At 40.0% G+C, this 27,446-nt stretch overlaps 1 protein-coding gene across 6 annotated transcripts in view; it reads left to right on the top strand.

Annotated features, from left to right (window-relative positions):
- The window catches only part of fbxl17 (F-box and leucine-rich repeat protein 17), a 725,386-nt gene that overhangs the window by 511,568 nt on the left and 186,372 nt on the right, over positions 1-27,446 (top strand). The window contains exon 9 of one of the 6 annotated variants that reach the window (XM_069892549.1): positions 25,722-25,905. The exons of the other annotated variants lie outside the window; for them this stretch is intronic. Within the exon in view, the coding sequence (XP_069748650.1) occupies positions 25,722-25,789 (68 nt within the window). The 3' untranslated portion in view covers positions 25,790-25,905. Of the gene's footprint in view, positions 1-25,721; positions 25,906-27,446 lie in introns of those variants that run through there. 6 annotated transcript variants of the gene reach the window in all.

Here is a 27,446-nt window from a genome sequence, read left to right as displayed (position 1 = left end):
TCTCTCGATCAAAGCAAGTGTAGAAATAATTAAGATCCTCAGAAAGGGAAGCATTGTGGGTTTATATGTTTAATGACTGGGCTATACTTGGGAAACAGAAACAATGAAAGATAGTCAGACCATCCCAAATGGGGAAGGGTAGCCATTTTGTAAGCATCAGCCACATTTATATACATCTGATTTAAGTTTTATTTCCCCTCATGGTACATGAGACATTTTTGTAAAATCTTGGAAGCACAGTACATAGATTGCAATGATTAAAGTCCCCAGCCACAATAAAGGCTCTTTTTGGATGCAATGTCTGCAGCTTGCTGATAGCAGCACTGAGGTCTTTCATGGCTACTTTAGAATTAGCATCCAGTATTACATAAACTGTGACAGCAATGATACATGTAAACTCTCATGCTTGATAAAAAGGTCTTCACTGAATAATCAGATATTTCAGATCCACAGAGCAATATGTATCAGTCATGGTAGAGTTAGTGCACCATGGTCAATTCACATAGATGCACAATCCACCCCCTCTACCTTTACCCTTCGCTACTGCCACTCTGTCAGCCCTGAAGATCATGCGCCCTTCCAGTTCCACCACACTGTTTAGCCACAGTCTCCGTTAAAAAGAAAAACATGACATTATAATTCTTAAGCCTTCTTTGTGTGAGGGTCCAAACCCTTAGGTCGTCCAGCTTGTTCATCAGAAACTGAACATTGGTGAGGAAGGTGCTAGGTTGCACTGGCCGGAGTGGATTTAGCCTTAGCCAAGCATGCAGGCCTCCATGCTTATCCTGTTTTTGCTCACGGTCTCGATGTCGGTGCTGGGCCGTTCCGGTCGTGACGAGTTGAATAGATGCCCACAGTGTCCTTACTAACTCCAGAGGTATTTGGTCAAAGTTGCGTCGGTAATAAATGTCCAGTAAAGACTGTTTGCTGTAGATGTAATTCACACAGCCAAATTGAACAAGCACACAGGTATTTTAACGCTATTTTCCAAAATCTGGTAAGACATTGAGCCCCACAATACATACACGCCTCTATCTTCAAGTTCAATACACACACAACTATCTTCAAGTTCAATACCCCATTTCATACAGGTGTTACATTTGCTACAATTCAACAAATTGCATGGCAGCCACTACTGTGCATTTTTGATAACATTTGATGACTCAACATTCATATCATTCCATGATAGTGTTAGATTTGGTATTCCAGGAATCGGAATCTTGCCTGGCAGCAATGAATGAAGTGTGGTTTGTGAGCTATTCAGGATGGTGTGTGATTTGGAGGAAAACAAAAGGATAATCCAATTGCTGTCAGAAAGTTGAGAGGGAGTTACTGGGTTTTTTTCATAATATATGTTATTTATATTTTCACACAAGCTTGTTCAGCCCATACACATTGTTGGTGCCATCCTGGTAGTTCATATTCAAATTTACATACACTCCATTCTCATTATTGACTGCATACACCAGTTCGCGACTTTTCCAGTTACCCCCCCCCCCCGCCCCCCACAACATCTAACACAGAAAAGCTCAATCAAACTTCAACCAACAACAGGACCTCACCTTGGGACATGACCAGGTTGCGTGCATGAATGTCCCATTCACCATGCCGCAACTGAAGCATTGGTTCATCAGTTCTAGTTTGACATGTTTATTTTCTGTGGTGTTAGATACAGTTGGTACAAGAAATTATATTGCACCAACCTGTACCTTCCACTGATGACTGTGGTTATTGCTGTCCCAGCAGAAGTCGGACCATCAATTACAATACCTAAGTCCGACTCCCATCTTTCTCTTGATCCATGGAGGCCCGGTTTGGGTCTATCGACTGGAGTAGGAAATACATTGCAGCAATGAATTTCTTTCCACTTCCCCTTCGAATCATGGTCTCTCTGGCACTGCACCGAGGTAGGGCCATACTTGGACCCAATATGTCCCTGACATTAATTGCCCCTGCCCCTAACAGTGTTCTGTGCCACTGATGCCATTACGGCACCAGGTGTCCAGGATCTTGTTACCTACCGTTAATGGTATTTATTTATTAGGAGCCAGGGATGTTTTTGGGGACAGCCCAACTTTGATGTTCAAATATTGGTTAATTTTGTTCCAGATATTAATCATTTGTTTTTATATGGGGCTGCCATTCTTTCCTGACAGCAATTTAGCGTCCCATTTATAAATAAATTCCTCTGTCATCCACCAGGTGCAGATCAATTTGTGTCCAGGATGATACACCTCCTCCCTAGAAGAGAGAGGTGATGTATCTCGATTGGGCAGCCGAATAATATTTTTTAAAGTCTGGCATCCTCAATCCACCTAGACTGTAGTCCCATGTTAATTTTTGCATAGAGACCTTTGCCACCTTACCATTCCAGAGAAACCTTCTAACCTTATGTAGCAGCTGTTTGAAGAAACCTTGGGACAATGTCACAGACAATGTCTGAAAAAGATACTAGAATCTTGGCAACACATTCATTTTGAAACTATTAACCCTACCCATCAATGTTATTGGCAGGGACATCCATCTATTTAAATCTTCCTCGAGTCTCTCCAGCAAGGGAGCGTAATTTAATTTGTATACATTATTCAAGTTGCCATCAATATTAACTCCCCTCCTGTGGCCACTTTAAATTTCTATTTTCTTTAAGTTGGCTTTAATTCCCATCGGTGATTGCCATCACCTCACTTTATCCCCATTTGATCTTATACCCGGAGAGTTTCCCATAGCCCTCCAATACCACGTGCAGTTGAGGCAAAGAAGTTGCTGGATCTGTCAAATATATCAACACGTCATCAGCAAATAAGTTGATTTTGAGCTCCTCCTGGCCCACTCTATAACCTGTAATGTCTTGAGCCTGGCGAATGGCCTTTGCCAGTAGTTCTATCACTTGCACAAAGAAAGCCGGTGATAGTGGGCACCCTTGTCTACTAAATCTAATAAGTGGGAAAGCTGAAGAGATTTGTCCATTGGTTATAACCTTTGCCTTGGGTGCATGGTATAGTGGCCTAATCAAATTTTGAAAAGTTAGCCCTAACCCAACCTTCTTCAGCACTTTAAATAAAAATTCCCACTCCAGTCTATCAAAGCCTTCTCTGCATCTAGGGAAACAGCCAATCCCTTCTCATTTCTGATTTGTGCCAGATGCATTAACTCAACAGTCTGCCAATGTTCTTCGCTGCTTGCCTCTCCTGCACAAAGCCTTCCTGATTTTTATTTATAAATTTTGGTAAATGCAATGCCAATCTGTTTGCCAGGGCCTTGGCAAGGATCTTATAAACAGTATTCAGCAGGGAGATTGGTCTATCAGAAGAAGGCAAAAGCTGATCTTTACCCTTCTTTAAGATCCCTGTAATAATCGCCGTTGCAAAAGATTTCAGGAGGGTCCGTGTCTCCTTTGCCTGGTCTATCACTTCCATATACAGAGACATTAGTAAATCCTTAAATTTTTTATAGAACTCAGGTGGGAATCCGTCCTCCCCCAGTGACTTGCCAGATTGTAGCACACTCAATGGTTTCTCCAACTATTTCTCTGTAAGACAAAGTCTAGTCCCTCCTGCTCCTCCAGGCTTAAATTTGGGAGACCTAATCTGGCCAGAAGCTCTTCCATTTGATTAGAATCCCCAGTCAATTCAGATTTATACAGTCCTTCATAGAATTCCCTGAAGATCTCAATAATTTCCTTTGGTTTATATGAGATCTGGTCATTCCCTGCTTGTATTGCATTGATTGTTCTAGAGGCTTGTTCTGCCATTAACTGCCAAGCGAGGACCTTGTGAGCTCTTCACCCCAGCTCATAATACTTTTTCCTCGACCTCATAAGGGCCTTCTCCATACTATACGTCTGAAGAGTATTATATTCCAATTTCTTTGGAAGAGCTCTATAGTGGTCCTTTGAGCCTGATTACTGAAAATCCTTCTCTAATTGGGTAATGTCCTTTTCCAATTCCTCCACCTCTCTCACATAATTTTTCATGACCCTCTTTGTGTACTCAATTATCTGGCCACTCAAGTATGTCTTAAGGGTGTCCCACAGAAGGAAGTTATCTGGAGTAGAGGGGCATTTGGCCTCACAAAACAGGGCTATTTGAGTTCTTGTCAAAACCGGGGGGGGGGGGGGGGAATGGTCTGAGAGAAGCCTTGCCCCATACTTAGCTTCCATGATCTTACCGTCTAGATGGGCTGAAGCCATAAAAATCTATTCTAGAGTAGGAATCATGTTGCTATGAGTAAAACGAATAGTCCCTCTCTCTTGGATGTTTTTCCGCCACGCATCTATCAAATTCAGCTCCCTCATGCATTCAATGGTGGCTTTCGCTGCTCTAGTCCTATTTATTCGTTTTCTGGATTTATCCAACACCGGATCCAGACATAGATTGCCTCAGTCAATCGTAGGGAAATGTCCTGTATAAATTTTTCATCATCATAATGGGGGGGTGTAGACATTCACTAGGATCCAGGATTCTGAATATATCTGACAGTGCACCATAACGAATCTTCCCATTTTGTCTGTAATCACCCTCTGTGCCTGCACTGGAACATTCTTCCCCTAGAATTGCTACCCCGCCTTGCCTTTGAGCCAAATGAGAAGGATATGACATGACCTATCCATCCACTTTTTAGCTTCTGATGCTCCCGCTCAGTTAAATGCATCTTTTGGAGGAAGGCCAGATCTATCCCCATTTTTTAATGTTTGCCAAGACCCTTTTTTGTTTCACCAGTTTTAAGTAGCAAACTTTACACTTTTAGCCATTACACCAGGGCTCCCTCCCTAATGTTTTCCCTCCATCTCCACCGCCACACCCCCGCAGACCCAATCTTTTACCATCCGCCCTTTGCTGCACTCCATCCAAGCCGCGACAGGCCTTGGGGGGGAAAAAAAAGACACCACATATCCAGTCTCCCACAACACCACAATATAGAAAGCCATTCACAACCATAACCCTCTAAATAATAAAAGGGAACACATACCCCACACACATCACACATGATTCTCAGCCGCCCTCCGCTCACACCTCTGGTGGTCACTCTTCACCTCTCACCACCATTAACCCTTACCATGTGGTCACTATGATTCTCCATTCTCACCCTCAGCACCCTCCACCCATCCAGTCCCAGATCCTTACATAAAACATATTTTATCTTTTTTTTTAATCAAAAGCCCATTCTTTATATAACACAGAAATCCGTCAAGTCCTCCCAGTCTATCAGTTTTAATCATTTTTAATTCTTATTGCCCTTTTTATTCTTTTCCACTTGGTCCACCATTTAGTGCTGGCAGGACATTTATAAACTGATGCACTTTCTTTTTGTAAAAAAAATGTCCTTTCCCTCTTGGCAACATAATTTTCAAGGTAGCAGGATGACATTGAACACAATCATAGCCTTTTTGCTTTGCCGATCGCTTAACCGGTTCAAAGTTTTTCTGCTTCTTGAGCAGAGCTGTACTTACATCTGAATAAAAGAACACTTTCAATCCCCTGTACTCCAAGGGAGCTCCCCTCTGAATTGTCCCTTTTGCCACCACCCTTAATAGCTTTTCACAATCTTGAAAATATTTTAACCTTAAAAGGATCAGCAAGGGTCTTTGCTCCAGTCCTGGCTTGGGGATTGGGGCTCTCTCTATTTTAATGAGGGTTCCCAGCGCCTTGTCTCCTAGTACTTTGGGGATCCATTTAGTTAGGATCTCTGTAAGAATCCCTCCCACTTGGAGTCTTCTTTCCATCCCACTATTTTAATGTTGCAGTGTTTTGTGAAGTTCTCCAGGAAGTCCAACTTCCTTTATACCTCATCTCTTTCTTTAAGGAGACCTTTAATTTCTTGCTCCATTGTGGCAATTCTATCCTCCTCTGCCCCCAATCTCTCCTCTACCTCTGTCACCCTGCCTGTTATATTCACCAGGGCCCCCTCCATCCTGTCTAATTTTTCTGATATGTCTGTGGCCCTTCTGTCCGCTACTTTCTCCAACCTATTTTCCATATGGGTCAGAGTCTGTAAAATGTCTCTTAAGCAGGGCTCCGAGCCCTCCTCCTCTCTTTTCTGTAGCCCAGCCTTTCAGCTTCTCCTGGCCTCATGGCTGGGTTCCTCGTACACTCGACCGCCACCATTACCGCCATTGCTGTCGCCCCACTGATTCTTGTCTCTGACTCGACGACCCTTGCAATTGCCGCGATTACTGTCCAGGTCAACGTCCTCTGCATCCTCGTCAGAGCTCGTTGATCCCGAGCTCACGCTGGATCCACTCGAGCCTGCTGCTCCCCGACTTGACCCCAGCTATCGGGAAGACTGCTGCTTGGCATGCGAATTACGAGGGAGAGGCAGTTGTCCTCCCTTGCTCCTGTTCACCTGTTCCAAGGCTCTTACCATCTTCTCTGCCACTCAAGACCTTTCCTCCACTCCGGGCACATCCTGTTTGTGGAGCTCCCGTTGGTGCTGAGGTCGGGGAGAGTTGCTACCTCCTCAATGGCTCTCGGATCAGCACCACCATTACTTCCAACATGAGGCATCTCCACTTGCCTCGGACCCTTGTCGAGCTGCCCATTTCCTCGCTGTATTTTTGCTTTTTTTTTTGTTGATTGAAGCTTCCTCATCCTCTTCTTGTATTCAGACAGGATTTTTTTTGTCCTGGATTTTGGATTTTTAATGCTGTTTTCTGGTCTAGGTCTGGCAGCTCTTAGGATATGCAGCCTCCTAGACTCTCACCATCAGGTGAGCCCGAAGTGCTGGCTTTTCTTTCATTTCTTCATGGGATATTAGCGCTATTGGCTCGATCATATTTATTGCCCATCTTCATTGTCCCTAGGCTGAAGAACTATGTAGTTAGAAGTCTGAAACAGCATATCAACTGTGTCACACAAGGATGACTAAACCAGCTAATACTTCAGATCATTACCATACCTCAAGGAAATATCCAAGTAACATAACCATTGTGCTACTAAACCATTTTCATGTACCAAATTCAATCAACAGTTGCTACTCCTAAACAACAAACTCAATCAGAAACTCATTTAAGGGCTTTTACTTTGCACATGATGTATGATTGAATATTTATTTTCTGCATTTGTGTGAGAATCTTTTCTTGAGCAGTTTTTTTGCACTTCTGATAAGAAGAAATTCTGCTTGGTCCCCAGGAAAAAGAATCTCTGGGTTGTATGCGATGTCATGCCTACATCCTTACAATAAATCAGAACTTTTTGAACTTTGAGCATTTCAGCGTATGCCATTTGTTGAGAGAATGATTTTTTTTAGTGCTACACAATCACAATGAGGAGACCTTTCCATTGTTGAATGTTGTAGACATAATTACCAGCTTTGTCCAAAATGGTATTGATTTGCTTGAGTGTTGTTATTTTAATTTAGATGAACTTTGTGCTTATAAGTATTCTACTGAAGCAACATTTGTTTCATTCCAGAAAGCAAGAGAATAACTTCTTTAGTCTGGCCCTTTGACCAGTATCCATTCATTTCTTTGGTGGAACTGCAGATCTATGATGTTGTCTTTCCTTTCAGGAGAAAGAGAGAAAACGAGAAACTTAGCTTGGTACCTGCAGTCAATGTCCACGAACAAATAAATTCTCCCAATGTGGGTGAACAGATCACATCAACATGTTTCTCCCAGACTTGGCACACAAGTTTTCTTCTGGTCTTGGCAGATGGATTTAAACTGAATTTAAAGTATGAAATTTAAACTGCAGTCATTTGCCTGGAAGTTTTATCAAATGAGGAAGTAAATCCCATTCAAGGATTGTTAACCCCTTTTCCTGTTTTACTTATCTGTCAGTGCTGGCTCAGAAAACTGCATAAAGTAAAATCCATTCTGTCACCCAAGCTTCTGAAAATCCCTATCTTCCAACATTTGAAAATGGCTATCGCTGCTGGACAATGACACCAGCAGGGATTTTAGGGGACTAATCACTTCACTGTCTTACTACCTATTACACAACTTGGCTTCATTGAACAGATAAAATGAGTGAAGCATGGAAAAAGGAAGTTGACTTTCCTTTTAAAATGTGAAATATTGACTGAGATTCCTTTCTCTGGTGTTTAAATCAATTATAATAGTGGATGGATATCAGGACAGAAAAAAGTAGGGAAAATGGGAAAAATATTTTTAAAACATGAACCAAGAGGAGAATAAAATGAATGGAAACTACTTTTTTATCTTTTAAGACTGGTTTGCCAAATGAATTCCATTTTATTTTGTGGAAACATTAAAAAAAACCTCACAATCTTCCCCCCCCCCCCTCCCCACCCCCAGCAGAGCCAGCTTAGATAAAACACTCAGTGATTAGAACACTGGTCTTGTAAACCAGGGATTATGAGTTCGTTCCTCGCCGGGGCTTTGTTTCTGTGAGAGGCGCTAGACAAAGCAGCGACTCTCTGTCTTCCTTACTGGAGACAAAAGTTAAAGAATGTGTTACAAGATCAAACCAGCAATCACACAGGGGTAAAGATGAACAATTACTTTATTAACAAAATTCCCCCTTTTATAACAATGCCCACTAGTTAATATACAAATTCCTATAACAGTGTAAAACTAATAAATTCCCCAGCCTAAATATAACATATGTAATCAAAGTCTAAGTTATATTTCCAAACAGCCCACAGAAAAAAACTTAGACACAAAACAAATACAAAACTTAGACACAAAACAAACACAAAACTTCCGACTTCAGTCGAAGTAAAGATCATAAACAAAATTCAGTTTGTTTGGTAAACTGAAGCCAAAAGATCTTTTAGAGAGAGAGAGATGGTCGTCTTCTGTTGCTTGCAAAGAGAAAGGAGAAAGAAGAAGAATGGCTTGGTCCAGATCCTTCTGGCTGCCTTCGGAATGTTCCTCCCTTTTAAAATGCCCAACATTCTCAACTGCCTCCCAGACAATGACTCTGCTTGGGCTTCCTTCCACTCCACAGCCACACCCAGTGGTGGTTTGTCTTCCAAGTCCAGAAATTTCTAGATCATCTTCTGCACATGCCCAGTCCATTTCCCACTCTCTGCAGTCCACCTTCACCTTGACTCTCAAAGGCAAACTGTCACTTTTAAACATAAAACCACACAACACATAGGTCAATACACAACACAGAACTCTGTAACAAATGTATGTTACATTCTAAATGTAGTATTACATGACAATAATAGAGCTTTTACCTTTACAAGCCTTCATAACAATCCAAAATTTTACATGTGAGCAAGCAGAGGTTTACTTAAAATTGCGTCATCTATTAACAAAAGGTCAATTCCCAGGCTGAAGTTTGAATTTTAAGACTATTACTGAAGTCCATCTGCCATGGTTAGAAATAAAATAAAATGTGCCCACAAATTATGTCAGTCCATAACTCTGAAATTCATTCCATTGAAGTAATTTAGTAAATTTCAATGTAAAATTTAATCAGAGGGTGCCAACTTATGGATGTATCATCCATACAAGAGAAGAAGAAAAATATGAAGAAATAAAGTGGCATGTTTGGTATAGCAGTTAGCGCCAGTGATTGGAAACAGGTTTGAATCCTGCGCTGTCTTTAAGAAATGTGTATGTTCTCCCCATGTCTGGGTGGGTTTTCTCAGAGGGCTCCGGTTTTCTCCACCCTTCAGAAACGCACCGGGGTGTAGGTTAATGGGGTATAAATTGGGCGACATGGACTCATAGGCCTATTACAGAGTTGTATGTCTAAGTTTTTTTTAAATTTTGAATGCTTTGACCTGTATACAGTCTTCCTAATTGACACAATGTTATTGTGGTTCCCAGAATGCAGCTAATTGTTTTCTGGTTAATCTTTGCCTTTTTGTTGTTTGCATGAAGATCTCTAGAAACTCAGAAGATTATTTTCTTTCTGAATTAACATGACTGTATAATTTGTTTAGTATTTTAAAAGGACTTACTACTTTCTTCAGAGGTGGAATATCGTATAATTTACATATGATATAAATCTGACAGACCACCCTTAATTTTTTTTTACTGATGGAGGAAAGCCATTGAAGTAAAGTAGGCCGTTATTAAAAGTTATTATTTTATTCATTTAAATGTGCTTTAGATCAACACTTAAGCTACCCAGAATTTTACAAAGTGTAAGTGACAATATTAACAAGCTGCGTTTGGCAAAACCCACCAATTCAATTTTAGGTTTGTCAGAACCAATTGGTCTTGTTCAAACACGGACAAAAAAAATTAAACTCCAGAGATGAGTATTTAAGAGATAAGGGATAAAGAGCAATATGATAGCTAATATTTAGAGCAGCTTACGTAATTTATGTCCTATATCCAATGATAAAATTAAAGGTGCATGGGAACTGGAATTTGACCGGCTATTTTCTAATGATTTATGGAGAAATAATTTTTTGACTTGTCAATACTTCTTCAATCTGTGCTTGTCAATCTTTGATTCAGTTCAAGGTCATGCGTAGGGCACATATGTCTAAGTTCTGATTGCTCCATATATTTCCTAATTTAAGTCCTCTTTGTGATTAGATGTGTTGCAGGCTATATTATATTTTGTATTATATATTAATATGTCTTTAAAAGAGAGAGGTTCTGGGGATTTAGTGTAGGTCACTTCACAAACAAACATTAACATTTCACAAAAGACATCTCATTTGAAATGCAAGAGTCATGCCTAAGTAGAGACTTCATGTCCACAGTGACTTTACAGAAACTTGGGAAGTCTCCATAGGCATTCTTCAAGGTAGGTGTTAATTGGACTGATGTTTTGGAGTAAATGGACTATTGTCTTTAAAGCAACATATGGCCAAACTCAGGAAACTGATTCCAGTGTCAGCAATCTGTCTGGTTGCAGTTTGCTGTTTTAAGAGGGGTCATGTGGTTTTGCAAGGAGGGAGAGTTCTGCAGTAGCTTTTGGAGGCTGCAACATGGCAAGCTGGCGGGCTTATTAAAATCTCATTTTGAAGATGAGTTCTGAGTTCAGCCTGTTGAAAAACCCTTGTAGTCCTTTCAAGAGGAAATGTCTGGTTAGAGTGTTTCTCCTGAAATAAGGGAAACAAGAGGAATTCTGTGGTGACCTGGAAGAAGAGGTTATCATTCGGAAAACCTTGATGGAGCAAGTTTCTTTGGCAAGACACTGAAGTGGCTGATCAGAGGTAATCAGTTTGTATATGTCCAGCGAGCAACAAATCTCTCTCTCATACCAACAAAAACCTTCCTGAGTGGTAACCATTTACCTTTCAGCACCAGAGCCTGGTGAAAATTCATAAATGTTAAATTCTGTGCACAGTATAAAAATTGCCTGATACCGATGAACTTGGAGGAGTGAAAAGTGAGATTGGACTGTGAACCAAAGAACTTACCTGAATTAGAAGGGAGTTAAGTTACGTTAATAGTAATAATTTAAAGTTTAATCCTGTTTTTATGTTTAAAGAAAATTAAAAGCAACTTTTGTTCAAGTAACCATTTGTCTTGGTGAATGTCTATTGCTTCTGGGTTTTGGGGTCCTCTGGACTCGTGACAGGTGTAAATCCGAAGAGGCCACTTTGACTCATGTTTTGGTCCTGTACAAATTTAGATAATTTTTGGCAAGGTATTTTTGAAACTTCAGCATAAATTGTCAGACATAGATTTACAGCCAAACTTGCTCACAGCTATTTTTGGGATCTCAGTATCGGGATCCGGCTTTGCACTTGCTTCAGCCTAAAGGATAGTCACCTTTTCAATGTTGATGGCAAGGAGAGTTATATTACTCCAATGGAAAGATTGCAATCCACCTACTTTACTTCAATGGCTTTCCTCCATTATGTCATGCTTAGATTAGAAAAAAATTGGAAGTTGGACATTTGATACGATCTTTAACTTTAAAGAAACCTGGTGACCATTTAGTCAATATTTTCGTATGACTCAAAGTAATAAATAAAATTGAACCACTTCCAGTTTGTTTTTTTTTAAATCTCCAAATGCGTTGTGTTTACTCAAGAAGAATCTCTCTTCTACTTACTTTGAAATTACTCTCAGAATGGATTGACCAGTTGTTTTTGTTTCTTGGGTTTTTTTCTCATCGGAGTTGGCTCTTTTGTTATATGTGGTAACTTTTTATTTCCTTACTCAATGAAACTGTCAATATATGGAAACTTTGAATTAGTTTGAACGTACTTGATTGTTATAGTCAAAGACAATGTATATTAATTTATCACATTTTCTGTATATTATTCTGTTTTTGAGGAAAATTCATAAAAAAGATTTAAAAAGACATATTAATAAAAGCCCTTTCACACTGGCACTTGAAAGTGGGAATTAACTGGCAATTTACTGTGTCACCTGCCAGTGTGAACGCTCCCAACCCGGTGTAGGGGGTCCAAATTGACCTAGGAATTAACTGCCTTGGGATGCAGAATCAAAGCCAATTCGTTTCCAATATGCTCCAATGTGAACGGGTGACCCAACGTGCCCAGTCTCATCAGTGGCATGCTGATGATGTTCTTGTGTTCGTGCAGGAGTGGGAAGGAAGCAAAAGATATTCTTCCAAATAGCAATACTGATTTTAATAAGAGATTCCAGCTTTAAACTTTGTATTCAATTTATTAAATTCGCAATTCGGATCAATGTATTATGATCTTGTATTTAAACAAAATTATTCATGGTTAATTAAAACATAATTAAGCATTATGTACAGCACAGTGTGAGCCCTTCAGCCTGTGATGTTGTGCCAACTATATAAACCTACTCCAGTATCAATCTAGCCCTTCCCATAATGCAGCAGCCAGAACTGAACACTAAGCATTACTCAAGTGTGGTCTCACCCATGTTTTACAGAGCTGCAACATTACCTCTCAGATCTTGAACTCAATCACCTGACTAATGACAACAAACACCTTTTTACCCATCTTTTGTGTTGAGAAAGTGTCAGGTTTGTGGAGTCACAGAGTCGAGTCTGAATACGCAAGTTTGCAATCAAATGTAACTTTATTAACACAACAATTAATGAAAGAGCATGGGAAAACCGTAGAGGGAATAAAACACACACAAATAAATGAGCATGTGAAAATACATGCACAATTTATAAAGGAGCATGGGAAAATTATAGTGGGAATAAAAGCAAATAAAAGAGCGTAGGAAAATGTGCACAATTTAACTAAACAACTGAATTAAAGTATATTTCAAAAATTCACAGCAGAGAACACTGTTAACTAGCATATAGAAAGTGTGCAGAATGAGAACAACAACAGGAACTTGTCAGAATGACTACAAACAGTCCACATGCTGTTCATCAAATTGAACATTTGTGGTATGGAGTGAAAAATATCCTCAATTACTTCTGCCAGTTCTGATGGTTGGGTGGCGAGATACCATTTTTACATGTGTTTCATTGCCGTTGTGACTTTCCCACGCTTGTATGTGTTTTATTCCCACTACCACTTACCCATGCACGCTATAAACTGTGCATGTGGTGTGTGATCCCTGTTACCATTTTCCCCTGGCCGTCTTTTGTAAATAGTATCATACACTACAAAACTGTGTTCAGAGACCTTGCTTTTGAGATGCATCAAATCTGTTTTCTCATTCATAACACCACCCCCACCAACTCACCCAGAGTGAGGGGCCGCGGTGAGGTGTGGGAACAGACCGAGGAGTGAAAGGCTGGGGTGACGCTTGGGAAAATATTGGAGAGTGATAAGCTGGAATGAGGCACTTCCTTATAGAATTAACATTCACTACGTGCAAGTACGTAATACGTCACTCAGGATATCACCTCTGGAGGTTGGGCTCAGCTTAGCTCCGTGATACTGGGTTGGTAATGTGAAAGTGTGCACAGATCCACTTTTTCTTGGTCCAGTGTGAACACCCCTACCGGTATTTAAAAACTGGTCATTCACATGTCAAAATTTAGCTGGTTGCCAATGTGAAATGGTTTCATATGGGTGAAGTATGCAATTTATTTCTCAAGGGTTAATGGGAAACCCATTTTTATATGTTGAAAAGGATTGAAGAGTAAATTTTGTGGATGATATAATATCAACCAATCTAAAAAATATAGTGCCCATGATAGGAAACAAAATGTATCACTTCCGAGGCAATTTACTTTATACTTTTAACGTGGGTGACAAGGGGGTGGGGATTGCCACACCATGTAGGGCTTGGAGGGCCAATCAGAAAATCCTTGAACATTGATAACATAAGGAAGAAAGATTCTGGCTTCATAAATGAGAACATTGGAAACTAAAACCGAGATCATGCTCGAGCTTCCGAGACCCATGATTAAGCCTTCATTTGAGAATTTCGAGGATCTGGAGAGAATACAAAAGAAATGAACTAGATGATACCACAGTTGGGACAAGTTACATACAGAGAAATCAAAGAAGATAAAATTGTTGTTGGAGCAAAGAAGGTTAGAGAAATTTTATAGAAATAATTAAAATCATGAATTTTGTACAATGGAGGATAACTGTTAACTCCATTGAATGGGTCAATAGAGGTCAGGAAACTAATCTAAAAGTTATGGAGGAAAAATCAGAATGAAGTGTACACAAGGTTAGTCATTATGAACTAACACTGGTAGATCAGATACCATAGGAACTTGCAAAAAAATATTGGGAATGTATTAAGTGAACCGTTAACTTGTTTGCTTAAAATGCTGAGCTCTGGCATCAGTGAGTCAGCACAAACAGGGCAGGCTGAACAGCTTCCCATTCACCTCTGTGATTTTGAATGGTTTTGGTGGAATCCTACATTAGAACTGACATTCTCCTGATTTATTTCAGTTTTCCAGCATTTTTTTAAAATTTTCTCTCCTTATCCTTTCTTGCTTAGAATATTGGAAATGATTGATTTTCATTCAGAATCATTTTTGACATGATGAAATGTTTTAATTTAAGCTTGCTTGGAGAATGAATGATCAAGCTGACTAGTATTATGCATCAGGTATCTTTATCAGCAACGTGAAAACATTTAAAGTCAGACTTTAACGTGCATTTTTGTGCCTTATTTCTAATTCATTTTGTCAAAAAAATTTTTTTAAAAAGCCTTGATCTGAGGTCCAATTAAGGCCCCCACCCAACCATCGCTTGGTATACCTGATTGATATCCCCATGCACAACACCACAGGAGATTTTTATTTTGTGCAGTAAATGACAAAGCATATTGCTGTTCTTATGTAAGGAAATTGAACTAGTGATATTACAAGAATTACTTGACAACTTACAAAACTGATATATTCAGCTTGCTGAATTTATATCCAAAATAATCTGTTTTTATTAGTGCACAGTGGGTTAACCAGCAGCTCTGAAGAGAAAATCAGAGTTAACCTATTTAAGTTGATGACCTTTAATCAGACCCTGTAGAACTTTTGCAATCTTTTCTATTTTTAATAGGGTGCATTCAGGTTTGTTGATACAAAGCCTATTAACAGGGTGGCGAGTGCAATGTGAGAAAATGATATTCATTTTGATAGGAAGAATGAATAAGATTTTTTAAATGTTAAGAAATGTCTAAATATGAATGAACAAGAGAGTTGGTGTGTTGAATCATGTAATGCACAAAGTAAATAATCTTGTACCGAAAATGTTAAGGCAAATGGCGCAATTGGCTTTGTTCCACTTATCTCAGAGTCAGTGGAATACTGATTCACTAGATTGAAAAGAAAGGATTTCTTGGAAGAAATGAAGGAAGCTCGAAAGATAGTCACTGGAGTGTTGAAGAATAAGTGCTGATCTCATTGAGATCACTGAGAGGCTACTATTAATGCACTTTTCTTTCTTTCATTTTGATTTATTATCATTTCCGTTCATTGCTTTACCTGCCACATGAGTCGACTTGTCTGGATAGTGCACAAAACAAAGCTTTTTACATGTATCTTGACACGTGTAAACAATTCAACTCAATTCACATTGGAGAATCAAGGAGTTGGGGAACGTTGACAATTAGGGAGTTGGCCACTTGATACGGTGGAATTTATTTACTCAGAAAATCGTAACTCTTTGTAATTTCTGACAGAAGTGAACAATTAACAGTCAACAATTATATTTATGGTTTCGAAGGAATCAGGGCTATAAGAATGGAGGCTAAAGTGAACTTGAGGTAAATGATCAGCCATGATTTTACTGAGTGGTGATGCAGGCTTGAGGGCCTTTATGGACTCCTCCTGCCTATATGTTATATTATGTAATAATAGTTTACAATTATTACTGTAGAATTTGCCTGTAAAATATAAAAACATGATTCATGAGCTAAGGCCTGCTTTGTCAGTCTCTTTCTCACTCAAACAACTTACCCGCCCATCGATGTTTTGTTTTAAACTAGGGAAATGTAGAGTACAGCACAGAAACAGGTCCTTTTGACCCAACTGTCATGCTGGTTGTGATGCCTATCTATGTAAATCCCATTTAATGTGGGCAGCAAGGATAACGTAGCGATTAGTGCAACTCTGCTACAGTGCCAGTGATTGGGAGTGGGATTTGAAACCCACGCTGTCAATTAAAAGTTTGAACGTTCTCCTCGTGTCTGCATGGATTTCCTCCTGGGTCTCCGGTTTCCACCCACACTTCAAAAATGTACAGGGGTTATAGGTTAATTGGGATATTTTGGCAGCATGGGCTCATGGGCCTGTGACCATACTGTATGTCTAAATATAACACCAAAATTCTTACTTGCTGCAGCCAAACAGCTACATAAGATACATCAACGACAAGACAGAAAAGGAGATCATAAATATCAAAGGATAGATAAATAAATATTCACAATTACAGTTAGATTCAAGAACAAAAAAAAGGATTTGGTGTTTTAGAAGTGCCAGCGAATCTTATACTGGTTCTGGGATAGTTTATGCTGAAGGTTTAATGCAAGGAGGTTCAAGAGCCAGATAGTTTTTGGAATTCTTCAGCCTGAAGGAGGAAGGGAGACCAGGGTGATGGGGTTCTTTATGATATTGGCAGCAGCTCACATATAAGCTTTCAATAGACAGGAAGGAGGGCAATGCCTATGATAGACTTGGCTAGATTTCTGAGTTCTGCAGTTTTCTATATCCTGGGCATTCAAGTTTTCAAACCATGCTGTGATATAACCAGTTAATATACTTTCCGCAGTACACCTATTGAAGTTCAATAGAGTATTCGATGGCATACCAAATCTCCTCAGACTTCTTAAAGTAACTTTGTTATCCCTCTTCACGGTCGTCTCGATGTTTTGGCTCCAGGTGAGGTTTTCCACTATGTGGACTCCCAGACTTGAAGGTGTGAAAGAATAAGTTTGATAATTATGTTTAACAAAGGGTTAATGAATTGGTTGAGAATATATTTGCCTTGTAACATAGGTGAGAATGTGACTGCCTTCTAACATGACCTTCCCTCCTGTTTTTGCCAGCTTTTCTGTAGACACCACAATATTTTAAAAACAGGAATTGCCGGCTGTGTAACTCATGTGCAACTCACAGACCCCTTCCCAAAGGTGTATAAGAATAGGATGGATTCTTTGTATGCTTTGAGTGGGGCTCAGTGTAGAGAATGAGTTACTGAACTCTTTCTTTGTACCCCTCACTCCTGCTAGCATTGTCAAGGTTGAATAAAAAAACTGTTGTATGCTTAATTGGTTCTGCTTTGTTCTGCTGTTTGCTTTATTACAGTGCAGGCTGACTTTCACAAATACTAACCCTCTCCACCATTGTCCCATCAATGAATACAGGTAAGGGGTCCCTCATCCTCCTCTTTGTAAAATCCATAATAAATTCCTTGTTCTTGCTGACAATGAGAGCAAGATTTGGTTCTGGAGGAACAGTGTCCATAGGAGGTAAAGATATATAACTGACATTTTAGGTCTCAGCCCTTCTTCAAAGTATAAGTAAAAAGCAGGCAGGAGGTTGAATTAAAAAGATGGGGGAGCAGGAAATAAAGGGCAGGGGGAGGAGTACAGACCAATAGACAAAAGGTGATGATTGGATATAGACATAAAAGCAGGAGAGTTGAAAGGTGAGAATTGTTTGGGGGAATTGTTTGGGTCTCTGAATGTAGAGCTGGGGGGAAACAGACATAGAGATAGATGGGGAGGGTGCTAACCAAACACAATCAGTGTCCGCAGACTTTTGAGTTCTGACCAGATTTTCAATACATACATAAATTGTATAATGTAGATTATGATAAACTCTGATCATTGTTATTTTATAATTGGATTTAATGTTTCAATTTTTCAGACAACAATGTAGTGTCATCAACCAATTTATTAATTGCATTTCAACCAAACCTGGTGAGTGGAGGGCCAGTGAAATGCCGTCCATTGACCTCTTGTAACAATAGGTGAATTAGAGTGGGTCCTGGTGCTTTCTGAGACAGGAATTGATTTGCTCCATAACCAAGCTTTCAAAGCACCTCATCATGGTATCCAGCTCTTTTATGTCATTACTAGAATCACAGCATTTGTTTCACAGGCATAAGTACCATTGGCCAATAGACATTGAGGCAGGTCACCTTTCCCTTCTTAGACACCAGTATGATGGATCTCCTTTTGAAGCAGACGGGGACCTCAGACCATAACAATGAGAAGTTGAAGATGTCTGCAAATACTCCAGCCATTTGGTCCATGCAGGTTTTCAGGGCCCAGCCAGCTCAACCTTCTGGGCTTTCTGTGGATTCACTCTCCATAAGATTCTTTTCACATCAACCTCAGAAAGTAGAAGCACCAAGTTGCCAGGGGATGTCTGGGCTCATGACAATGAACCTACTCTCCGATCTCACTTGGGGCTGTAGGAGCTCTGTTTTGCAATTGTGGCGTAACCAATATTTTAAGTGTTTGCAACATGATGTCACAACTCTTATTCTCAGTGCCTTGTCCTATGAAGGTAGATATGCCAAATATATCCTTCATTATCCTTTCCACTCAATTTGTCCTTTTCAAAGAGCCATGAATTTTCACTCCAAGCACAATGCTCCAAAGGCCCTGCCACTTACTTTATAGATCTTACCAGAATTTGACCTCCTGAAGTGCATTGTCTGACATCTCATGGATTAAATTCCATCTGCCACCACGCCACCCAACTTTCCAGCTGATGCTTGACTGCCGTACCCTGAGGCAACCTTTTTCGCAGACTAACTCAGGAAACACTCTGGGCTTTGAGTGGATAAGGTTAACTCTTTAAAAACTTGAGAGAAGTTCGGACTTTGTGGCATGAACTAACGTTTTGGCTTCAAAAGTATAATGAGTCTGAGAACCTGCAGTGCGATGGCATTAATGTAGAGGGACCTTGAGTGTGCAATCAAAATATGCCAGGGAGCAGCACTCCTAGGTGGATGTGGAGGTTGTTGAAAGCAATCAGTGGGAAGCCATAGCCTCCAAGAAAAATATATCATGCATTTAATTTTAATCTTCCAGTCATGTCCCCCTTATTCCACCAAAAGTAGTGTGTGCCCAGAATATTTTTAGTTCCATCTGTCTTGGTAAAGTATTTGGCAATATCTGACTTTAAAATCTCCAGTAAATGAAACAATAATTTATCATTGATTTTGCTGTAAACATGGAGACATGGGATAAAAAATGTTAACATCTCTGTTTCAGTAGCAGATGGAGTAATTTGATATTAACTCTGGCATCATTTAGAAGCCATCAACTATAATTTCTGCCCTGCAGTCATACAGTACATACTGCTGCAAATAAACTATTTTGGCTAAGTTAAATCATATCACCTATATTCTTAGCCTATGCTGCAAAGAAATGTGCGAGCTACGTCCATGCCAGTTTCAGATCACTACTGGCTCCTTAACTGCATATTTTATGTTATTACCATGCCAGTTTCAGATCACTACTGGCTCCTTAACTGCATATTTTATGTTATTAGTGAAAAGTACTGATATCAACTTTCCTTGAATTTTTTTTCTGAAATCCATCCATCCACTCGTGCAGTCAAGTTTTGTCCAATTACAATATTTTTTAAAAATAACCGATGAAGTGTTCAAAGGAACTGAAAATGATGCTTTTTTTTAATGTCTCATGCCTTTTTGATAGAATTAGTCACAACAGTATCAGGAAGATTCATCTTTAATTTCTTGAATCTTCTGGCTAAATAGGAATTGTCAATCCTATAGGAACTAGAGAACATTACAGAACAGAAACAGACCCTTTCTAATCTGTGCCAAACTATTATTCTGCCTCATCCCTCTGACCTGCACCCAGCGCGTATCCCTTTATATCCTTACCATCCATGTATCTGTCCAAATGTTTCTTAAATGACAAAATTGAACTCGCATTCATCCCTTCAGCTGGCAGCTTACTCCACACTCCCACCACTCTCTGTATGAAGAAGTTCCCCCTCATGTTCCCCTTAAATTTTCCCCTTAACCCATGTTCTGTCGTTGATATCTCACCTACCTCAGTGGAAAAAGTCTACTTGCATTTACTCTATCTCATCCCCTCATACTTTTTTTTAAATACCTCTATCAAATCTTCCCTCATTTTTCTATTCTCCAGGGAATAAAGTCCTAATCTGTTTAACCTTTCCATGTAACTCAGTTCCTCAAGTCCCAGCCACATCCTAGTAAATCTTCTCTGTACTCTTTCAATCTTATTGATATATTTCATTTAGTTAGGTGACCAAAACTGCACACTATACTCCAAATTTGGCCTCACCAATGTCTTATACAACTTCACCATAACATCCCAACTCCTATACTCTGCTTTATAAAGGCCAATGTGCCAAAAGGTCTCTTTACAACCCTATCCACATGTGACGCCACTTTCAGGGATTTATGTATCTGTATTCCCAGATTCGTCTGTTCTACTGTATTTGTCAGTGTCCTACATTTTACCATGTATGTCCTACATTGCTTTGTCCTTCCAAAATGCAACACCTCCCACTTGTCTTCATCCAATTCCATCAGCATTTTTTCCAGCTAGTGAAAATCCCTCTGCAAGCTTTGATAGCCATCCTCACTGTCCTCAGCACATCCAATCTTACTAAATTAGCAGCTGCATGTTACTTGTCGATATGATCTCAGAAAGATACTGCAGTGAATAAGCGCAATGCAAACAGTATCAGGCATGAAATGCAATGGATGATTATCACTTCTATAATCTCATGGGGTTTTGATCTGGATAAGTGACAACCAATTTAAATCTTTCGGTTATATTATGCGTGTATTTTTCACTATGGATGTCTAATCTCTCAACATCTCCATGCAGAAGGTCTCAAAACCCTTTGTTTCTTTCCTAACAACAAACCAACCGAACCAATCTCATACCCACCCCCCCCCCCCTCCACCTCCAGCCTCCTCCACCTGGCAGAAGTTCTCACCTGCAATAGCTTCTCTTTTGACTCATCCCCTTTTCTCCAAGTCAAAGGGGTAGCCATGGGTCCCAGCGATGCCTACACTTTTATTGGCATTTTGGAGTAATCCATGCTGCAAGCCTACACAGGTAAGGCTCCTCAACTCTTTCCTCTTGTTACATTGGCGACTGCATTGGTATTGCCTTCTGCACCCATGATGAGCTTGTCAACTTGCAAACTTTATGCACCTTGCTGTTTCACACCAACCTCAAATGCACTTGATCCATCTCCAGCGATATGCTCCTGTTTCTTGATCTCTCTGTCTCCATCTTGGAAGACAAACTTTCTACTACTAGACACACCTTCCCCTCTCTGCCTTCCATAGGGACTGCTCTCTCCATGACTCCCTCATCCACTCACTCCACCCCCCCCCCCACCCTGGCAATTACCCATTTTGGCCGAGGAAGGCCCATATTTACACCCACACCTCCTCTCTCTCCACCATTCAGGCCCCCAAACATTCCTTTTGTGTGAAACAACACTTCGCACGTATCCATGGGAGTGGTCTATTGCATCAGATGCGCCCTTTGAGGCCTTCTCTACATTGGAGAGACTGGACGGTTACTGGGAAATTGTTTTGCTGAGCACCTTCACATCAGTGCCAGGGATTTCCCAGTGGCCAACCATTTCAATTCTGTGCTCCACTCCCATGCTCACATGTCTGCCCATTGCCTCATATTCAATCCCACCAAGACCACCCATACACTTGAAAAACAATATGATTTTCTGTCAGGGCACTCTGCAACTTGATGGCATTAACCAACTTCTCCTGTTTCTGCTAACCTGCTCTCCATTCTCCCTCCCTTCCCTTTAAGTTTATCTTCTTTCCGCAAGCCCTCCACCCCTTCTCTCTCTATTCTCAAAGCCGTCCCTCTTCCCCTTGCTAACTGCTGTGCTCTGCTTCCCTTATCCACCTATTACCACCTGCCCTTGGGAGCGTGTTCCTCCCCTTACCCTTTTGTTTGGACACCTGTCAACATTTTTCCATACCTTGATGAAGGGCTCAAACCCGAAACGTTCGTTATGTACCTTTATCTTTGCTATATTAGGGACACATTGACCTGCTGAGTTCCTCCAGCATTGTGTTTTTACTTCAATCACAGAGTCTGCAGACTTTCGTGTTTTACTTCTGGCCTTACTTTAATGCTGTGCATCCTACTGACTGAAGCCCAGGGTTCACCAAAGCTTGCACTCTTATCTCAACAGCAACACTTTGACCTCAAGACAGCTCTTTTCAAAATGTTCGCTCTTGCTTTCCTCACTTTTATATGCTAGCAGGAGGTTTTTTAAAAATCTGTTGCCTGCACCCTGCTTTTTATAACAGTTGCTGCTACTCCTCCTTTGTTGCTCTCACTGAAACTAAAACCTCTTGGATAATGCCCACTGGCCAGACCCAAAAGAATCGCCAAATGTTATTTTTTTGTTTCCCTGCTGGCAGTTTAGCCCTATCAAATAGAGCAACAGCATATCCATTCTGTAGGCTGCATTCATATCCTGCACCAAACATGATTCCTGATAAGATTCCTTGAAATTGTTTATGATAGAGATTTAGCCCACAAATATTCAAGTGTAAAAATTGTGGTTTTGCTTCACTGACTGAACTAAGATACATGTAAGACTGGCTTTTTATACCTTTCTCTTCAGAAGCCTAATAGCCTGAATATGCCTGAGATTGTCTGATCTGGGAAGCTAAGCAGGTTCAGGCCTTGATAGTACTTGGAGGGGAGACCACCTAGGAATACCAGGTGCTATTGGTTTCTGTGAGGGGTGCTGGACAAAGAAGCAACTCTCTACAAGTTTCATGTATGTTACATTCTAAATGTAGTATTATGGGACAATATGGAACCTTTACCTTTTTACTTTTACAGTTCTCACCATCCACTCAAACATATGCAGCTTCTCTTTTACTCAAGCCCTCTGGTTCCAGTAACATCCTCATGATTCTTTGCTGTAGCATCAGCAAAATTAGATACATGGCACTTGGTCCCACATCCAAATTATTGTCAATGTTTATAACTAAATGCAGCCCCACCACCAAGACAGGTCACGTATTGCCATTTCCCAATCCTGTTACATTCTTTCTGTCAGTAATGCAATCTCATGTGCCCTGAATTTGTTTCAGAACGTTGTGGCACCTTTATCAGAGAGTTTCACGGGGGTTGCCCTTCTTCTCTCCCCCACCACTCCCCTCCCCATCGATGCAATTTACCAGGTCTTGTTTAAAGTGGGCTCACAAAATCAGGGAGGGAACATATCACCCCACATGCAGCATCTTCCAGCTATTTCCGTCGTGAAAAAGATATAGGAGCATCAGAGACAGAACCATAGGGCTGAGGAACAGCTTCTTTCCATGGACAGCAGAACTGCTGAATGACTGCTAACACAACTCTCCATGACTCTTATTTATTAAGAAAGTTTATTTTAATATGTACATATGTATCTCTACCTTTTGTATGTGTGTCATGTCTGTACGTGTGTTTTGCTCTGGATCGGAAAATGACAATCGGGTGACAAGTAAACTTGAATTTGAATAAAAAGCTTACAAAAGTCCAAGAAAATCTCATCCACCAAATGTTATCTGCTATTTGCGACTTCAAAGGGTTTTATAACACTTGTCAAACCTGAATGGTGGATGAAGGCTGCAACAAATCCATCATCTCCAATCATCGTAGTTTCCATTCCATTGGAATTAGTTGATTGATTTGTGAAGTATTGTGTGCTTCTTGGATTGCATCATTAAGGCATCTTCACTCTGTGGAAAATGGAACAAAGTCCATCATCCTCGACCTCGAAGAATGGTGTTATGGGCCCAGAGGACCCCAAAACCAAGCAGCAATAGAAATTCACCAAAACAAATGGTTACTTAAACAAAAGTTGCTTTTAATTATTTTTAAACATGAAAACAGGATCAAACTTTAACTTATTACTATTAACAACTTAACCCCCCTCTAATTCTAAGCGCATGTGTATGTAATGTGTATATGAGTTCAGAAAAGTTCTTTAATTCACAGTCCAATCTCACTTCTCATAGTATAAGAATTGCAGGCAAATCTTATACTGTGCACAGAATTTAACATTTATGAATTTCACCAAGCTTTGGTGCTTGAAAGGTAAATGGTTACCACTCAGGAAGGTTCTTGTCAGTTTTCAGAGAGAGATTTGTTGCTTGCTGGATGCCAACAACTGATCCCTTTCGATCAGCCACTTCAATGTCTTGCCGAAGAAACTTGCCCCATCAGGGTTTTCCAGATAATAACCACTTTCTTTCAGGTCACCACAGATTTCCTTTTTGTTTCCTTTATTCCAAATGAAACATTATGCAGTCAGTCCTCTCCTCTTGTATGGACCACAAGGACTTTGACCAGGCTGAACTAAGAACTCACAACCCATCTTCAAAATGGGGCTTTCCCACACGCTTGCCAGCTTGTCCTGTTCCAGTCCCAGCTGCTGCTGCTGAACTGTAGAACTGAATTCTCTCTCTCTCACTCAGAGAAAACCACACGACCCTCTTTGAACAGCAAACTGCACTCAGATAGACTGTGGCTCTGGACCTAATCTCCCGAGTTCATTCATCTGTAGCTTTCCAAAACAATAATCCATTACTCTACAACTTGTCCAATTAAAATTGACTTGTGATGTTCTTATTGGCATTCTTCAAAGTTTGTGCAAAGGCACCTGGAGCCTGAACGGTCTGGCTTGAGCAGAGCTCTGGCATTTTAAATGAGATCTGTTTTGAAGTGTTTGTATGTGACCTGCACTAAAAAACCTGCCACAGTTTATCTCCTTTAAACATATCTATATGCAATATAAAATATAACATAATCTGTCACGATAGCCACAATTGACAAACATGAATGCCTTTGTAAATCTACAATGAATCTGCCTGGTCCTATATTTATTTCTCTAACACCATTTACTTAACAATGTATTCAAGCATTTTTCCAACTGTCAAGCCAAATAGTCTACAATTTCCTTTTCTGGCTCCCTCTTTGTGAGGTTATACTGGTTACCTTCCAAATCTTGGAATTTTGGAAAATAACAGCATGTGCTTCCACTATTTCCACAACCATCTCATGAAAAACTTAGAAATATATGTTATTGGTCCTATAACTTTATTGTCTTTCATTCCCATTCATTTTAAGTTATTTTTTTATTTTTGCTCTTTTATTTCCAGCTCTCCATTCTCACAAGATCTATGGATGTCCCCTTTGTCTGGAAGGATTTTTGTTTAATTCCTTTGCCATTTCATTACATTTTAGATCATGATGTTTAGTTAATAAATTGAGATCCAATCTTCAGAATAAAGAGTTATCACTTTATCCCCTCCACTGGAATATGCAATATGTATATTACACTCTCCTTCCCCAGGCTTAATCTACATTCATGTTAGATTGAGAAATGAAATTTGCAGAGTACAGTATTTAAACTTACCCTTCATAAAAATTGCAATAGACTTTAAAATGAATTTTGTTGTCTTTTCAGAATTAAACAAATGCCCTATAATAAGCCATCTGTCACTGCATGAAATGGACATTTCGGACTTGTGCTGAAATCGACTTCCAGGCAGTCCTCAAGGACAGAAACATTATGCATCCTGGGGCTACAAATTCCGACAATGTCCTGAAACGTTTGTTAGTAAATGTAGCAACTCTTGCCCAATTATCCTCCTAAATTTAGTTTGGTTATTATTCTAATGGAGAACATGACATTCAACACTTTCAACTGTGATGTTTTCTTTGGAAATGCACATGGTGCAGACATTCTGATTTGTGGTTGGGCATAATTCAACTTTAAATTTTGGCTTGGTCCCATATCCTTGAATGAAAATGTAATTGCATCCCAGAGCGCCAGAGCTCGTTGTGAACACGCCTTCCACTTTCAGGCTATGCGGGGAAATTACCACATGGCAGTTTAATATTCCTCATTTCCACTGCCCATTGTGCTACAGCTTTCATATGTTCAGTATATTGAACTATAAACTAGATCTTAACTATTGAATATTTGAATGTGGTTGAGTTCACTGACATTTTAGTCACTTTCATCAGTTTGGTTTAATTTTGCTGTCAGTGCCAATTCCACCAACCCCTCTCACCCTCACTGAATACGTATGAATGAGCACAACAAAATCTCAAAAAAAAAAGGGTTGAGAATTAGTCACAGAATGAATTTAAACCAGTTCAAAGCTTCCTGGGCATTGATTGGGTTGATTGCCTTCCACAGATTGTTAACGAGCTAGCCTGGAGTGACCTGGGCCAAGCTGGGTCACAGGCAGGCTAAGTGATACTAGGGACATGAGTGCAAATAAGGGACAGAGGTAGCCAGGGAGGGCAGAAGAAAAGTCTCATTATCTTGCCAGAAGTATGTTTGAGATGAGAGAACTGGCATGGAGATGGGATGTTGAAACTGCGACATTCTAGCTCCCCAAAGAAAGAACTGCCATTGAAGCCTGCATTGCCCACATTTCTTTTTAAAATCCAGGATGGAATATGCTCCCAAAGTGAGCTGGATTAGTCCACAAATGTCTCCATAAATTGGGAGAGGTGAGGGATAGCCCAGAAATTGTTGCCAAAAAAACCAAACTGAACATAAAGAAGGGGGTGAAATAAAATTAGTTTTATCTGAGACATTAAAACGAATGAGGGTTGTAGGTTAATTGGGGTATTGGGCAGCATGGGCTGGAGGGCCTGTTACCGTGCTGTATATCTCAAAGAAATGTTGCACGGGTCATCTGTACTTTTCTTTTAATAGTGAAGCATGGCAGTTAGGGGATGTGAACGAGTAATTTCTTTTTCCATTCAATACATGTATTCTTTAGTGCAATGCTATTCTTCTGTGGTCTTATCAATCTTTAATGTGACAGCTGATCTATTACAGATGTACTTGCAAGCTCTGGTACTTCAAAGATTGAAATTTCTTTATTGCCACATTAGATTTTGCTCTTTTCCCATAAATTTATTGCTTATCAAAGACTCTCGGAGTCTACTTCGTCCGGTCGAAATCCCTTGGGCTTAAACCTGCCAAACATCATTTCACTACTCCAGAGGCAGTGCTTCTTACTTCCCTCTAATGTTCTTATGCTCTTATGTTCATGTGCAAGGAAGATAACTTCTGAAATATTGTGAAAAATTAAGTCTGGGATGTGAAAATATTTAGAGAGGTGTAAATGTCATGTACAGTAGCCCAGATTTTGCAGGCTGAATGATGTTC

This window comes from Narcine bancroftii, chromosome 1, assembly GCF_036971445.1.
Source record: "Narcine bancroftii isolate sNarBan1 chromosome 1, sNarBan1.hap1, whole genome shotgun sequence".
NCBI lineage: Eukaryota > Metazoa > Chordata > Chondrichthyes > Torpediniformes > Narcinidae > Narcine > Narcine bancroftii.
This window is presented reverse-complemented; position numbering and strand designations above follow the sequence as displayed.